The sequence below is a fragment of the Rana temporaria genome, chromosome 7 (genome assembly GCF_905171775.1).
Source record: "Rana temporaria chromosome 7, aRanTem1.1, whole genome shotgun sequence".
NCBI classification, from domain to species: Eukaryota; Metazoa; Chordata; class Amphibia; order Anura; family Ranidae; genus Rana; species Rana temporaria.
In genome coordinates this window covers 207,953,988-207,971,780 of record NC_053495.1, presented here as the reverse complement: position 1 = coordinate 207,971,780, position 17,793 = coordinate 207,953,988, and the positions used below count along the sequence as shown (strand labels likewise).

Here is a 17,793-nt window from a genome sequence, read left to right as displayed (position 1 = left end):
ACACTTTGCCAACAGAATTATGGGGCCCCTTACACAGCTTCAGGCATGGGCCCCCTGGAGTGGGGGGGGGGAGGGGGAGGGGGGGGTGCTGCCGCCTCAAATTGAAATATAAAAAAAATTATATAAAAAAAATGTAAATCTTTTACATGTAAATCCTGGGGACCTCTGGGCCCTTTAATAAAAAAATATATATAAAAAAAATATTGTTTTTTTATAAAAAATAAATTAAGGGGGGGTTGTCATCCGGGGCCCTGGGGACCTCTAACAAAAAAAAAATACATAAAAAAAAAGGGGGGTTGCCATCCGGGGCCCTGGGGACCTCTGGGCCCATTAATAAAAAATAAAAAAATACATAAAAAAAAGAGGGGTTGTCGCCCTTTAATAATAAAAAAAAATATATATATATATATATATATATATATATATATATATATATATAAAAATATTGTTTTTTTTATAAAAAATAAATAAAAAAAGGGGGGTTGTCATCCGGGGGCCCTGGGGACCTCTGGACCCTTTAATAATAAAAAATACATAAAAAAAAAGGGGGGGTTGCCATCTGGGGACCTCTGGGCCCTTTAATAAAAATATATATATATATATAAAAAATATTGTTTTTTTATAAAAAAAATAATAAATAAAGGGGGGTTGTCATCTGGGGCCCTGGGGACCTCTGGGCCCTTTAATAAAAAATACATAAAAAAAGGGGGGTTGCCATCCGGGCCCCTGGGGGCCTCGGGGCCCCTTACAGGTGTACTGCCTGTACCACCCTGATGGCGGCCCTGGCTGCAGTGCAGCACGACGTGCATTGTGGTGCCCTGCCAAAAATGTTGCATGCATGATCGGTCCATTGTGGTGCGTTGAATAGGCAGTCCTAACACAACACACGTCAACAGGCGTGCAGAGCAGCGGACCTGGCCGGTGTGAATGAGCCCCAAAGCAAGACCTTTGGTGATAAGACCTGAACCCCCCAAAACGCATGAGTGAGGCAGAGCGCGGTGCGAAACACAGGATGGACACACGGACACAACAAGGCTAATAATGTTAATTGTGAAGGTGGATGAGCCGCGGATGGGACACGGGCTATGTGGCGGCATGGCGGTGGCGGCTGTGCCACAATTACACCGGCATTCTTACCTCGGATTGATGTACCACCTGGTGAGGTAATATGAATGCAAATAAGATTAGAAAGAAGCTGTTAGTAGTTAGAAGAGGAGAGAGAGGGACATTAAGAGATTACAGGGGACGCTGGGCAAAGCACTTCACAGACGCGGCGCTCAGACTGCGCCTCCGGCACTCGTGTCAATAAAGAGGTCATTTCCATTGTAAGCGGGATTGTAATAATAAGAAACAGGAATTACATGAACTAATTAAACACAAGGACTGGAGAGCGGCAAGTAAAACAGGTTTATCTAATAACGCAGAGCGAGCGAGCGGCGCTGCCGACACCGGGAATTCTGCCTGCGTCTTCCCGTTCTAATGCTTTACTGGGGCCCGGAAATGGGGGGACAAATTCCAACGGGGACACGGCAAGAAAAAGCTGCACTTCCTCCCCAAATGTTGCTCTTGGTTATTATTTAGTGCAGGGGTTTCCAAACTGCGGCCCCAGGGCCAGATGCGGCCCTTTGCTTGCCTTTATCAGGCCCTTGGGGCACCATCCCTCCCACTGATACGAGACCCTATTCTGCCATCTGACACCGACAATGGAGTACCATTTCTCCCACTGACACCACTAATGGGGCACTATTCCTCCCTATGATACCAGCAATGGGGCACTATTCCTCCCCCTAATACCAGATGTTTACTCCCACTGATGCCAGGAAAATTTCCAATCCCGCTGGCCAAAGTCTGGCCCTCCAAGTGTCTGAAAGACAATAAACCTGCCCTTTGTTTAGAATGTTTGGAGACCCCTGATTTAGTGCAAAGGTTTCCCTTCACTTCCTGTCAGGGGGACAGATTTGTAGCTGGAAATTGTGGATCTAGCCCAGGGGTGTCAAACTCAATTTCATCGGGGGCCACATCAACATTATTATGGCCCTCAAAAGATTAGATGTTCAAGGCATCCCCTCCCCTTACATTAGATGTCAAGAGCCCCCCCCCCCCCCACCATCAGACGTTGAGTCCCCCACTCTCCCTTACATCACAGTGCATCCCCCTTTCCTTATGCTGCTGCTGGGAAGAAGCTTGATGCATTGCTTTAAAGCAGAAAGTAAGGGTCTGGAGGAGGACTGGAGCTCTCCTGCAGCTGCAGGGGAGGTGCGAGGGCCACATGAAATGGCCTAGAGGGCCGGATTCGGCCTGCCGGCCTTGTGTTTGACACCTGTGATCTAACCCATCCAAGATTGCCCAGTGCTGGAAAGAAATCTTTGGGTTGCCAAAGATCTACTTTATGGAATTGGTGGACACAGTGGCTGGGTCAGCCACACACTCATCTCTCTTGTTGATGTGAACTATTTAAGGTGAAGCTTTTCATTTTTGCTCATTACATATGCAGGCCCTCAAGTGTCAATAAGAGGAAATAGTGCCCCGTCATTGGTGTCAGTGGGAGGAATAGTGTCCCGTCATTGGTGTCCGTGGGAGGAATAGTGTCCCATCATTGGTGTCAGTGGAAGGAATAGTGTCCCAGTATCGGTGTCAGTGGAAGGAATAGTGTCCCAGTATTGGTGTCAGTAGGAGGAATAGTGTCCCAGTATCGGTGTCAGAGGAAGGAATAGTGTCCCAGTATTGGTGTCAGTAGGAGGAATAGTGTCCCAGTATTGGTGTCAGTGGAAGGAATAGATCCCTATTGTTGGTGTCAATGGAAGAAGTAGTGCCTCATCCTTGGTGTCAATGGGAGGAATAGTGCCCCATCATTGGTGTCAATGTAAGGCACAGTGTCTCATCATTGGTGTCAGTAGACGGAATGGTGCCTCATCATTGGTGTCAGTGGGAGAAATGGTGCCCCATTGTTGGCGTCGGATGAAGGAATGGTGCCTCATCATTGGTGTCAGTGGGAGCCCGTGGGCCCGCAGTCTGGAGACCACTGATCCAGATGACCAACAAATCATAACTTTAGTTCATTTTACAATGTATAAAACAAGGGCCGATCATGAACATCATATGGATTGGGTTCCCGGAGTCCTTCGCTGCTCGCTCTGTGTTTTCAGATAAACCTTTTACAGGGAATTCTGGGAAAAGAGTTAGTTAGTGGATTAGTCGGTTAACTTAAACATCGTTATACTTTTTTCCTGCATAGAAACATTCAATCTAGACGGCGCCCCATCAAGCACTCTTTAAACAATGATATATTTATGGTAATGATGTCATCCTCCTCCACGGGTTATGGAACAATTTTTCGGGATAATTACCTGAATTCTGTGTTTATAGTAGATTGTCACCTGGAAGCAGACAGTAGGCTTGCAGTGGGAGGGGCGTGTAAGCTGACAGGTGGAAGGGGTGGGTGATATTCACTGGAGGCCCAATAGCTGGAAGGAGGCCGTGCCGTGTGACAGTGACTGTAGACATGCAGTAAGTGCTCCCCATCCCCCCTCCTTTAGCCACTCAGGAATATGTATCTTTTTGTTACACTTTTTTGCATGCAAAGCCGGTGCTACTGATCCTCTATCTGTGTATGTAGCTGACTGGCTCGCCAATATGCTGACTGGCTTGCCAATAATATAGTCTCCATTTTTTTTCTTGCAGCTCTTTAGTTAATATAATGTTACAATTGTAGCATTCGAGTTGTATCGGATGAAACATTATTTCAATATGGACATGGGCATGGGTGTCCGCTGAATTTTTTTATGGGGGGGGGGGGGGGCGCTTCCGCAGTGGCAATTAACAGTTGCATTTAACCCTTTCTTCAAACGCTAGCAGGGTTTAAAAGCACCCTGCTAGCGGCCAAATAGCGCAGCTAAAACAATGGTAAAGCAGCGCTTTACCGATAACGCGGCCAGCTGGCAGTGTGAAATAGCTCTTGAGATAATTCAGCTTCACTCCATGCCCATATAAATATAGCCTAGAGAATGTACAGACCCCCCTTCAGCACACACCCCCACCCTTCAGCACAGACCCCCCATTCTGCAAAAACACCTCCATTCAGCACAGATGGACCCCCCTTCAGCACAGCCCCCCATTCAGCACAGACCCCCCCTTCAGCACAGATAGACCCCCATTCAGCACAGACCCCCCCCTTCAGCACAGATAGACCCCCATTCAGCACAAACCCCCCCTTCAGCACAGACGGACCCCCCCATCCCATTCAGTACCTCAGATCAGCCATCAGCACGGCATGGGCACAGCAGGTTCCCTCCCCCTGTGTACACATAAACACTGGAGGGGAGGCGGCTTCACTCTGCTCGCTGTGTCTGTGTGACATCTGGCCCGGGACCGCTCAGACAGCCCACAGCCGCAATACTCTTCAACACCTTCTCGATTTTCCAGGGGGGGTCAATTGCCCCCCTTTGCCCTATGGAGCGGACGCCCATGGACATGGGTGATAAAAGCAGTCAGCTCTGCCGGGCCCTCTCCAAGACTTGCACACCCGACGTCAAATGGGTCGGCCCGGATTTTCAGCATTGACCAGCCAATATTTACAGCGAGCCGTGCCAGGGAGCGAGCCGTGCCAGGGAGACATCAAACTTCCCCCCCCCCCGGAAGAAACGGCATGCCATCACTATGGAGACAACAGATCGAGTCTCTCTCTTCCATGAAGCCAAATTCTCAACGCATTCTCGCTGCCACGTCTGCCGTCCCAAAAAAATTTAAATAAGTCGCCCTTTAACCCCCTCCTGTGCGCTGGCACGCAAACACAGAGATCCAGAGCCATTAGGGTCCGGGGCCCCCCGGTGCAGCGTCTGTGCAGCACTTGGCACCCGGCCGCCAGTAATAAGCTCACCGACAACTGCCAATTAGCTAATGAGTCAGAAGCGATGCAAGCTGCACTGCCCACAGGGTGACGGTTGTTGCTCAGAACTGTAAGGCTTGCGGGGGTTATTCTGGGAATGCCATATAATAACATACACGCCTGCAAAACAAACACCGGCGACTGACAACAGCAACACTGAATTCATCATTATCCATCAAAGTATCCACAATACAGAGCCCGGGGCCCCATCTCATCTGCAGGATCTGTCATCGGGGGCTGGGCAACCGTGCTACGTATGGGGGCTGTCCATGTAACCTCAGAACCTCCAAAAACGGCTTCTAATGGCGCGTACATACGGTGAGAATTTTCCGATGGAAAAAGTCAGACGGAATCTTTTCATCGGATATTCCGAACCGTGTGTATGCCCCATCTGACTTTTTCCGTCGAAAATTCCGACCGACTTAGAAAGAGAGCATGTTCTCTTTTTTCCCCCGACGGTAAAAAATTTATATCGGAAATTCCGTTCGTCTGTATGGAATTCCGACGGAGAAAAAAACATGCATGCTCAGAAAACAATACGACGCATGCTCGGAAGCATTGACCTTCATTTTTCTAGGCTCGTCGTAGTGTTGTACGTCACCGCGTTTTTTGACGGTCGGAATTTGGTGTGTCTGTGTGTATGCAAGACAGCTTGAGCGGAATTCCGTCGGAAAAACCCGGTCTGAGTTTATTCCGACGGAAAAATGGTCGTGTGTACGCGGCATTACAGGTCCCTTAAATTCCCCATCAGTACTGAGCATGCAAATCATTGGGCAACATAGGGGGCATCAAGGGGCAATTGTCTAATATTTTAGCATTAGAGTCATAGGCGTGCGCACAGGGTGTGCCAGGTGTGCCTAGGCAGGGCTGTCTTAATGAGGGCACACCTGGGCACTGCGACAACACTGAAGAAATGACACTTGGCTACAATGTTGTGTAGTGAGTGTACAGCTTGTATAACGGTGTAAATTTGCTGTCCCCTCAAAATAACTCAACACCCAGCCATTAATGTCTAAACCGCTGGCAACAAAAGTGAGTACACCCCTAAGTGAAAATGACCAGATTGGGCACAATTAGCCATTTTCCCTCCCTGGTGTAATGAGGCCTGATACGCCCTCAGGGATCAGCTCACTACTGGCCCCCTTTAATAATAATTTAGAGAGTTATGTATTGTCTTCTTAAAGCTTAAAAAGAGGTGTGTCAGCTTCACCGTCTCGGCCTTCAGACCGCAGCCTCTATTAAATCCACTGAATTGACTTTCTAACATCCGACTGTGCTTTTCAGCAATGCCTTGCTACCCTCCACAGTGGTGCTCATTTCCTCTGCAATGCACAGGAGGGTGGGCAGCAGGGGCGGACTGACAACTCATGGGGCCCCCGGGAAATAGAAGATTATGGGGCCCCTGGATGCCAAGAGGCAGTGCAGAGGCGGGGGAGCTAAAATCTCTGGATTTTCACATCAAAAGCATGTCGGTTTCGGACATTTCAGGGACAGATGTAAAAAAAACACATACTGTCCCTGGTTTTACTGAGCCTGGCAACCCTGATGGGACCCCCTAGTGGCATGGGGCCCTCGGGCAGTGCCCGAGTGACTCAATGGTCAGTCCGCCCCTGGTGGGCACCAATCACTGGTCCTCTATCCAGTGTAAGGTGAAAACAAACTAAATGCTGCCAAAGGGTCCGCTGGGACTTCTGGTTTCCCCACAGCAGGAAGGACACAGCTAGGTGACAATGTCCCCCCCCCTCTCCTCCCCCGCAGCCGAACATATAATAAAATCACTTTTATTAGCTTTCTATTCAGACGCTGGCATTTACAGCTGTCTACAGGTCACCGTAATAATCACTTAGAAGAGATGCCAGCACTGAAAAGGTTAAATGCGGGTTACGCCTCAGAATATTCTTATATGTCACCTCGTCAGGTTTAATTTCCAGTTCTAATTTCAGCGGAAACTTGTGTGTCATTTAATATTATCCTCTTTAAAATTAAATTTCAGTGAAGTTTTAAATATTTCTCAACACTGAGCCATTCTCATTAGTCTCTGCACCAGAGGAGCTTACACTCTATTATCCCACTATTAATATTATACATTTATATAGCTCTGACATATACCGCTGTGCTGTACATAGAACACTGAGGCAGTCACATCAGTCTCTGCACCAGAGGAGCTTACACTCTATTATCCCAGATATGGCCACACTATTAATATTATACATTTATATAGCTCTGAGATATACCGTTGTGCTGTGCATAGAACACTGAGCCAGTCACATCAGTCTCTGTACAGAGGAGCTTACACTCTAATGTCCCCTCCCCCCACAGTCACATCAGTCTTTGTACCAGAGGAGCTCACACTCTAATGTCCCCTCACAGTCACACACTATTATTATTAATTCATAATAGCTCTGACATATACCGCAGTGCTGTACAAAAGGCACAGATGGGCCCGTAACACATAATGCTGAAATAAACTGTCTACAACAGGAGGTGTCGAACTCAATTTCATTGTGGGCCGCGTCAGCATAATGATGGCCCTCAAAAGGGCCCTCTGTAAGATTAGATGTCCAGCGCATCCTCTCCCAGGGGCGGACTGACCATTTGGGCACTCGGGCACTGCCCGAGGGCCCCATGCCACTAGGGGGCCCCATTAGGGTTGCCAGCTTCAGTAAAACCAGGGACAGTATGTAAAAATCTGTGTTTTTTTTTTACATCTGTCCCTTACCGACATCCTTTTGGTCTAAAAATCCCAAGATTATAGCTGCGCCGCCTAGGGTGACCACAAGTCCCAGATTGCCCGGGACAGTCCCACATTTTGCAGGTCTGTCCCGGGCACATTCATTCCAGGACAATACAGTGTCCCGAAATGAAACTGACACAGCCACCCCCCGGGCCAATCTGATGCCCCCAAAAAAGGCCGCCACATCACCGCTTTACTCACTGACAGTACTTGCCCTGGCCAGAAATGCCGGGAGGAGCACAATCCCCGCCCCCTGCTTGTGATTGTAGAAATCATAAATCCCGCGTCGTGTGTCCAATCACTGTGCTGTGATTCGTTACATCACAAGCTGACTTTTGGGAAGGGAGGGTGTCCCTGAATGGCAGTTTGTGGTCACCCTAGCCCCGCCTCTCCAGTACCTTCTCAGTGTGGGTATGTATAATGTGTGTCTGTAGGTGTGCATACAGTACTGTGTGGCCCCGTAATCTATTGCCTGGGGGGCCCATAATCTCCTATAGCCCGGGGGCCCCATAATCTCTTATTGCCCGAGGGCCTCATGAATTGTCAGTCCACCCCTGTCCCCTCCGCTTACATTAGATGTCAAGAGCCACCCCACCATCAGATGTTCAGTCCCCCACCCTCCCTTACATCATTGCTGGGAAGAAACTGGACGCATTGCTTGAAAGCAGAAAGTAAGGGTCTGGAGGAGGACCAGAAAAGGGCTGGAGCTCTCCTGCAGGGGCGAGGGCCACATGAAAAGGCCCGGAGGACCAGATTCTGCCCGCGGGCCTTGTGTTTGACACCTGTGGCCTACAACCAGTCTAAAAACACTCGAAGGAATAAGAAACCTTATTCCCTTTCTTAAATTAGAACTAAAGGTAAATTGTATTTTTCATTTTGGTAAGGGAGGGTTATAACCCCCGTCAGTTTCTTTTTTCCCCATCTGTGCCCCATTGGGGAGATATCCCTTCACTTCCTGTCCCATAGCCAAAGCAGGAAGTGAGAGGAAATCCCTCCTGGTTGTCAACAGAACTAGTCTCCCTACTGAAAGATCTCCACTCTATTCCTGGGATTCGGACAGGAGCCGATCCACCTACCAGCAAGTCTTTGAAGTGTTGGAGAAAACCAAAGTATTCAGAGGAAACCCTCACAAATGTCCCAACTGGGATTCAAACCGAGGACTTTAATACGGCAAGGTGTGTTGACTACTAAACCACCAAACTAGTAGATCTTATTGGCCGCAGAAACGATGTTGGATGGATGTTGAAAGCACACACAACTGGCCAGCACGTAGGAAGAACTTCCCTTAGGCGAGCGCCTAATTTGCCTAATTAGAGAGACAGGCCGCAGGCTCGAGCGCCCATGTACGCGTTTAACGCTAAATGTCGCCACTCCTTTTAAGGTTACTTTTCTTCTTCAAAACAGGTCATCCCGACATCCACAATCAGTGACAGTAGAAGAAGGTGTTTGGTTCTCCATAGAAGTGAGCCGTGAAAAGCTCCTCTTGGCCTTTGTAGGAGACAAGCCAGCGGAATTATTCATGTGATTTCGGGAAGACGGAGAGTTAAACAAACAAGATGAGGAACAAAGCGGCCTATCAAAGCCCTTTCCATTGACCGTCCATCAGACAGCTGAGGCCCCTGGGCCAGACGGGCCTGGGAATAACGTCTACATCAACAGGAAATCCAAGCCGATCCGAAAAGACTGAACACTTCTGGAGCATAAAAAGATACATCGACCTACTCTTCCAATGGAGTATGAGTAACGGCCATCCTCAGGAGAAGAGGGCCTCTCATCAGATAAGATCATTATTACATCATAGCAGCTGTTCATTGAATATCATGGATACAGGAAAATTGTGTCTGCAATACATGAATGCTCTTTATTTGTGGCAATGCACCATAGGTGGTCTTCCCAGAATTATCTGGTGCATGCAACATGCACCTGGCTGTCCATAAAGCTTCTGTAGAATGTCTGGGTAGCACAAGTTGATGTCCATAAAGCTTCTAGAAGGGATAGATAGGAGAGGGTAAGGTCCGTAAAGCTTCTCTAGAACAGCTGGGCAGGAGAGGGTAAGGTCCATAAAGCTTCTCTAGAACAGCTGGGTAGGAGAGGGTAAGGTCCATAAAGCTTCTCTAGAAGAGATAGGTAGGAGAGGGTAAGGTCCATAAAGCTTCTAGAAGGGATAGGTAGGAGAGGGAAAGGTCCATAAAGCTTCTCTAGAAGAGATAGGTAGGAGAGGGTAAGGTCCATAAAGCTTCTCTAGAAGAGATAGGTAGGAGAGGGTAAGGTCCATAAAGCTTCTCTAGAAGAGATAGGTAGGAGAGGGTAAGGTCCATAAAGCTTCTCTAGAAGAGATAGGTAGGAGAGGGTAAGGTCCATAAAGCTTCTCTAGAAGAGATAGGTAGGAGAGGGTAAGGTCCATAAAGCTTCTCTAGAAGAGATAGGTAGGAGAGGGTAAGGTCCATAAAGCTTCTCTAGAAGAGATAGGTAGGAGAGGGTAAGGTCCATAAAGCTTCTCTAGAAGAGATAGGTAGGAGAGGGTAAGGTCCATAAAGCTTCTCTAGAAGAGATAGGTAGGAGAGGGTAAGGTCCATAAAGCTTCTCTAGAACAGCTGGGTAGGACAGGTTGATGTCCATAAAGCTTCTCTGGAACAGTTGGGTATGACAAGTTGATGTTCACAAAGCTTCTCTAGAAGGGCTGCATAGGACAAGTTGGTGTCCATAAAGCTTCTTTAGAAAGGTTGGGTAGGACAAGTTGATGTTCACAAAGCTTCTCTAGAAGGGCAAAGTTGATGGCCTGGCAAGGAGACCTGTGGTGGTGGGTGAGGGAGAGGAACCTCCTAAACTTCTAATCACCATGAATGCTCCACCTACGCTGGGTCATGCATTGCCCAGGTAACGAGATAATGTGGAGCCGATTATGGTCGATAATTTACTCGCACTTTTTTTTATTGTTACGTTAATGCAATTTGACTATTATTTTCTTTTTTCTTCTGCAGTGAAGCTAAAAACATTTTTTTCTTCTACAGCTTTATGCAACGAAGGAAGTCCCACATTGTTTGTATGTTTTTACATGGACCCATTCATTTGCGTTAGTTTTCTACGCACTAAAGAGGATACGACGACTCCTCCCTCTACGGAGAAAAGTTATTTTACAGATTTTATGGCCTGTAACATGATCTGTGAATGGAGGAGAGTCTGACCAATCACAGGCGACTCTCTACCATTCACAGATCATGTTAGAGGCAGTGGGCTAGATTCACATAGATTAGCGGATCTTTAGATCCGCGTAATCTATGTGATTTACGATCCGCCGGTGCAATTTTGCGAGGCTAGTGCATGATTCACAAAGCACTTACCTCGAAACTTGCACCGGCGGATCGTAACTCCCTCGGCGGAATTCAAATTCAGCGGCTAGGGGGAGTGTACAATTTAAATCAGGCGCGTTCCCGCGCCGATTTAACTGCGAATGCGCCGCCGGCGAAATTTCCCAGTGCGCATGCCTCAAATGACGTCGCTAGGACGTCATTGTTTTCCGCGGTAACGTAAATTGCGGCCATCCGTATTCCAGACCGACTTACGCAAACGACGTAAAAATTTGAAACTCGGCGCGGGAACGACGGCCATACTTAACACTAGCTACCCCTCATATAGCAGGGGTAACTATCCGCCGGAAAAAGCCGAACGCAAACGACTTAAAAAAAAAACGACGGGCGGGCGTTCGTTTCGGAATCGGCGGAAATCGGAATTTGCATATTCCTCGCGTAAAAAACCGAAGCGACACCTAGCGGCCGGCGGGATATTGCAGCCTAAGATCCGACGGTGTAAGTCACTTACACCAGTCGGATCTAAGGGAGATCTATGCGGAACTGATTCTTATGAATCAGTCGCATAGATCCGACCGTCGGATCTCAGAGATACGACGGCGGATCAGGAGATCCGCCGTCGTATCTCTTGATGAATCTGGCCCAGTGTAATCGGACTTTTGGTGTAAGTGGTGGAAGGAGGGGGGCGTGTCGTATCGTCTTTAGTGCGACGGCGCTGTTAACCCCTACAGCACAATTCAGCAGCAGGAAGAGGACAGGGCAGCCCTGCAGTGAAGATTCATCCAGTATTCATCCGCCTGCACATCATGGAACACAGGTAACTCATGATAAAAGCTGTAGAGAAAAATATATATATATTTAACTGTCATCATCCAGCAGCTGGATAATGTAGAAGCAATTTAAAAATAGACTTCTGCTGCGACCAATCAGTGCAGAGCATCCAAATAAGCCAAATGATGAAAGCTGGTTGGCTGGCAGACGGTTCCGCCATTTGTTGATTTTGCTTTGAGCTCTTCCAGCTGTGTGGCGGACGGTATCGCCAGATGCTCGGCTCAATCCCCGCAGGTCAGGTGTGCATTACTCAGGGAACTAGACACTGCGTTTAGAGGAGATTAACAGTCATTAGGCAGGGCTGCTAACTACATTCCCTGGAATACTGATGACCACCAGAGGGCTATTTACAAAGCTTGGTGGTCACACCTTCCAATAGAATCATTCCATTATTAATGGATGTGCTTACACCAATCGAATCGATCAGAGACCCTGTTGTTCAATCGATCTGGACTCTGTCGCATTCTTCAGCCGTGGAGGAATTTTGTTGCTACCTGGAAAAAACATCTGCGCTCTAGAAAATAGATTGGGCTAGATTCAGATACAAATGCCTATCTTTCGGCGGGCGTAGCGTATCTCATATACGTATCTCATATACGCTACGCCGCTGTAACTTTGACAGGCAAGTCCCGTATTCAGAAAGAACTTGCGCCAGAAGTTACTGCGGCGTAGCGTATATGGGCCGGCGTAAGCCCGCCTAATTCAAAATAGGCTGGTAGGGGGCGTGTTGTATGCAAAATAGTCGTGACCCCACGTAATTGACGTTACTAACGAACGGCGCATGCGCCGTCCGTGAAAGTATCCCAGTGCGCATGCTCGAAATCACGTCGCAAATAGTCAATGCTTTCGACGTGAACGTAACTTACGCACAGCCCTATTCGCGTACGACTTACGCAAACGACGGAAAATTCGACGCTGTCCCGACGTCCATACTTAACATTGGCTACGCCTCATATAGCAGGGGTAACTTTATGCCAGAAAAAGCCTTACGCAAACGACGTAAAAAAAAACGCCGGGCGCACGTACTTTTCTGAATCGGCGTATCTAGCTCATTTGCATATTCTACGCGGAAATCAATGGAAGCGCCACCTAGCGGCCAGCGTAAATATGCACCCCAAGATACAATGGCGTTGGAGACTTATGCCGGTCGTATCTTAGCAACATTTAAGCGTATCTCAATTTGAGCATACGCTTAAAGATACGACGGCGCGGATTCGGACTTACGACGGCGCAGATTCGGACTTACGACGGCGTATCTACTGATACGCCCGACGTAAGTCTTTCTGAATCTAGCCCATAGATTATAGGATCCGTTTAACATGATCATTTACATTTACAGTGGATCCTCGGATTGCGAGTAACCCGGTTAACAAGCGTTTCGCAATACGAGCGCTGTATTTTTTAAAATCGGAACTCGGTTTGCGAGTGTTGTCTTCCAAAACGAGCAGGATTCAGGCCAAAGCGGTGTGCAGTACCGTGTTTGGGCTGAGGTGTGGGGGGGGGGGGGGGCGCCGGAGCCAAGCAGAGCCGAACGTCGCCGTTCGCAGACGATCGGCGCCATTCGGAAATGCACGGAAAGGCCCGAGGACAGCACGGCTGACCTCTTGCAAGGCTCTCCGGCGGAGGCTCTTTACCACGTGATCAGCCGTGTCAAATCACGGCTGATCACGATGTCAACACGAAGAGCTGTTGATCGGCTCTTCCTCACTTGCGTCTGATAGACGCGAGTAGAGGAGAGTCGATCGGCGGCTCTCCTGACAGGGGGGGGGGTTCGCGCTGATTGTTTATCAACGCAGCCCCCCCTCGGATGCCCACACTGGACCACCAGGACCACCAGGGAAGGGGGCAACATGTGGATGGCCAGGTACATCCCCCATGGCCATCCACATGTAAAAAAAATAGGCACAATAGATGCCAATCAGTGCCCACAAATGGGCACTGACTGGCAACATGGGCACAGACTGGCAAAATAGTAAACAAGTGATGCACAGCAATTCCATCAGTGCCACCCCTCAGTGTCCATCAGTGCCACACCTCAGTGCCCATCCATGCCTAGTGCCCATCAGTGCCCATCTGTGCCACCCATCAGTGTCAACCATATGTACCCATCAGTGCCACCCATAAGTGCCCATCAGTGCCGCCTATGAGTTACAATCAGTGCCACCTATGAGTGCCCATCAGTGCCACCTATCATTACCCATCAGTGCTACCTCATCGGTGCCCATCAGTGCCACCTCATCGGTGCCCATAATTGAGGAAGAAAGACTATTTTTTTTCAAAATTTTCTGTCTTTTTTTTTAGTTTTATTTGCGCAAAAAATAAGAATCACAGAGGTGATCAATTACCACCAAAAGAAAGCTCTATTTGTGGGAAGGGAATGATAAAAAAATGGTTTGTGTACAGTGTAGAACGACCGCGCAATTGTCATTCAAAGTGCGACAGCGCTGAAAGCTGAAAATTGGCCTGGGCAGAAAGGTGCGTAAGCAGTGCCGGGATAAGGTCATCCAGCGCCCAGGGCAAAGATGCCAAAATGCGCCCCTCCTTTCCCTTAGGGTTAGGGTCAGGGTGCCCCCATCCCTGCAATAAACCATTGCACCGGGGGCAGCCGTCCCTCCTGCCCGCCCCTTGTCCCGGCCCTGTGCGTAAGTGCCCCCTGGTATGGAAGTGGTTAAGGATTATCAGTCCTAATAGAACCAACCAATTAGAAATTGAAATCCATTGATTGGATGGAAGAGAAATGAGTTCTGATTGGTTGCTCTGGTCTGAGTGATGCTCTTTTGCTTTATTATATAATCTGATGATGAAGATTCTCCACACTACCCGGCCGTATTGTTCTCTGAGATACATTTTCCTCTGTCAGCGCATCCCTCCGAGGCTTTTATTTCATCCATTGCATTGGGTGCCCCCCCCTCCCCCGCTCCACCAATTGTCACCATTTCCAAGGCGGTGTGTTGGGTGACGGAGGGAATGTGGATGTTTATTGGCAGGATACGAGCGGGGCGCCAACTGCTGAGTGGAGTCAAGTGTTGGATCACCAGGCAGCTGTACAGCAACGTTCATGGGGGGGGGGGGGGGCGGAACATTCATTGATCGAATAATGGCGTTGGTGTCACAGAGAGCCGCTCTATCAAAACTTCTGATTTCATATTTTCCCGACCTCCGGCTTCTGTCAAGGCTCCCGCAGCGAGGGGCGGCGATTCCGAGGATTTTTATCTGCACTCCACAGCGGATCGGAGTCGGTGTTTGTTAGGGGTGACCATTCGCAGAGCTTTTTGTTTATTTGTGGCAAACGCAGCACAGCGGATTGGAGGATAGTACTGCGGCGCCGGCCAGCATGGAGGTCCAACATACAAATTCCACCAGTACTTATCGTTCTTCTCTCCGGGGGGTACAATCATCTCCTGTGGGGGGTTACCTAAAAAAACAACATCCACCTGAACTGGTCCTGTGACTGCGGGGGAGGGGGCATTAGAGTGTAAGCTCCTCTGGTGCAGAGACTGATGTGATTGGCCAAGTGTCCTCTGTACAGCACTGCGGTATATGTCAGAGCTATATAAATGTATAATAATAGTAATATTGTGTGACTGTGGGGGGAGGGGACATTAGAGTGTAAGCTCCTCTGGTGCAGAGACTGATGTGACTGGCCAAGTGTCCTCTGTACAGCGCTGTGGTATATGTCAGAGCCATATAAATGTATAATAATAGTAGTGTGTGACTGTGGGGGGGGGGGGGGGACATTAGAGTGTAAGCTTCTCTGGTACAGAGACTTGTGACTAACTCAGTGATCTTCATTCCAGGACAATACAGTGTCCCGGAATGAAACTGACACAGCCAACATCCCCCCCCCCCCCCCCGGGCCAATCTGATGCCCCCAAAAAAAGGCCGCCGCATCACCGCTTTACTCACTGACAGTACTTGTCCTGGCCGGGAATGCCTGAAGGAGCACAATCCCGCCCCCTGCTTGTGATTGGAGAAATCATAAATCCCACCTCTTGTGTCCAATCACTGTGTTTTGATTTGTTACAGCACAAGCTGAGTTTTGAGAAGGGGGGGGGGGGTGTCCCTGAATGGCAGTTTGGAAATGTGGTCACCAGGGCCAATCCGCCCTATAGGCTCACTATGCAAGCCGCTTAGGGCCCCACAAAACTGCGGAGGGCCCCCCAAAATTACTAGAGGCCCTGCCTGGTGAGAAGTAATTTTAGCCCCTCACCCCGCTACTCAACTCGCTGGCTGCATGGGAGAAGAGATAAGAAGTGAGCACCCCCCGCTTCTCACTTTAATGTAAGATGTCATTTCGACAGCAGAACACCCCCTTCCCCCCGATTTTCGGCAGCCCCCCCCCCCCCCTGTCTTCTCAACTTTAATGTCACATGTCATTTTGCCTAGGGCCCCAGGGAGGTCAGGATCGGCACTGGTGGTCACCCTAGTGGTGACGGGTTCTCTTCAGGCCCTCGTACACAAATTGTGGTCTAATGTTTTGGTCCACAAAGCCCTCTGGTATCTGCAGCCCATCCCAGTCTGGATTCTGGACGCCTTTAGCATCGGGGTGACGCGGCGGCCCGGCGTGTCATTCACAGCATTAATTATGATGTTGATAGAAGAGATTATAATGATAATGGCGCCCTTTCCCGGGCAGACGCTCCCCCCCCCGCCTCACAGCCACTGTTAAAAATAATTAACAAGGATGATATTTTCTTTTCGCGGCAAACATTGCGAGATTACGACCCGTTCGCGGGAGGGGGGGGAGAGCAAAAGGTCACCGCCGTTCTTTCCGCAAGCGCTGAATTTTATAAATCTGATTAACCCCTCCCCCCCACCTTTTTGAGCCGGGCCTGTATCAAGGTGTCCGCACCGGCTCAATAATTACGCCGACTTCTTGTAATAAAGTTTGTCAGAGAAAGACAGAAGCGACACGCTGACCTTTCACGAGATTAAAAAATAACAACAACGCGCGGGCGCAAAGTAAAAGCCGTCAGTCTGAGGAATGAGATCGCTCGCAGGACGTGAGGCGCGGCGTCTCGGGTATCGCGCTGGGAGTTTTATTGTCTGATCGCCACGGCACAGGCGCCGAGCCTGCGATTAAAGGGGTTGTAAAGGTACAATTTCTTTTATTCCCTAAATATCTTCCTTTCCCTCAGTGCCGTCCTCCTTCACTTACCTCATCCTTCCATTTTGCTTTTAACCGCTTAAGGACCGCCGCCTGTAAATATACGTCAGCAGAATGGCACGGCTGGGCAGATGCACGTACCGGTACGTCCTGTACATCTACCCAGCCGTGGGTCGCAGGCGCGCGGCCCGGTCCGAAGCACCGGGACCCGATCGTCGCTGGGGTCCCGCGATCGGTCCTCGGAGCTGAAGAACGGGGAGAGCCGCGTGTAAACATGGCTTCCCTGTGGCGGCTGCATCGATCGAGTGATCCCTTTTATAGGGAGACACAATCGATGATGTCACACCTACAGCCACACCCCTCTACAGTTGTAAACACACACTAGGTGAACCCTAACTCCTTCAGCGCCCCCTGTGGTTAACTCCCAAACTGCAACTGTCATTTCCACAATAAACAATGCAATTTTAAATGCATTTTTTGCTGTGAAAATGACAATGGTCCCAAAAATGTGTCAAAATTGTCCGAAGTGTCCGCCATAATGTCGCAGTTACGGGAAAAACTATCCCCTATTTTGTAAACGCTATAAATTTTGCGCAAACCAACCGATAAACGCTTATTGCAATTTTTTTTACCAAAAATAGGTAGAAGAATACGTATCGGCCTAAACTGAGGAAAACATTTTTTCTATATATTTTTGGGGGATATTTATTATAGCAAAAAGTAAAAAATATTGAATTTTTTTAAAAATTATCGCTCTTTTGGTGGTATTTGATCACCTCTGCGGTTTTAATTTTTTGCGCTATAAACAAAAATAAACAATTTTAAATTTAAAAAAAAAAATGCAATATTTTTTACTTTTTGCTATAATAAATATACCCAAAAAATACAATAATTTTTTTTTTTTTTTTTTACTACTAATGTCGGCGAT

The 17,793-nt window shown here is 48.5% G+C and overlaps 1 protein-coding gene across 18 annotated transcripts in view; it reads right to left on the bottom strand.

The window, feature by feature from the left end:
- The window catches only part of PTPRF (protein tyrosine phosphatase receptor type F), a 1,292,748-nt gene that overhangs the window by 94,988 nt on the left and 1,179,967 nt on the right, over positions 1-17,793 (bottom strand). For 9 of the 18 annotated variants that reach the window (XM_040360892.1, XM_040360891.1, XM_040360897.1 and 6 more), the window contains one exon: positions 1,138-1,155. The exons of the other annotated variants lie outside the window; for them this stretch is intronic. In XM_040360892.1, the coding sequence (XP_040216826.1) occupies positions 1,138-1,155 (18 nt within the window). The remainder of the gene's footprint in view (positions 1-1,137; positions 1,156-17,793) is intronic. 18 annotated transcript variants of the gene reach the window in all.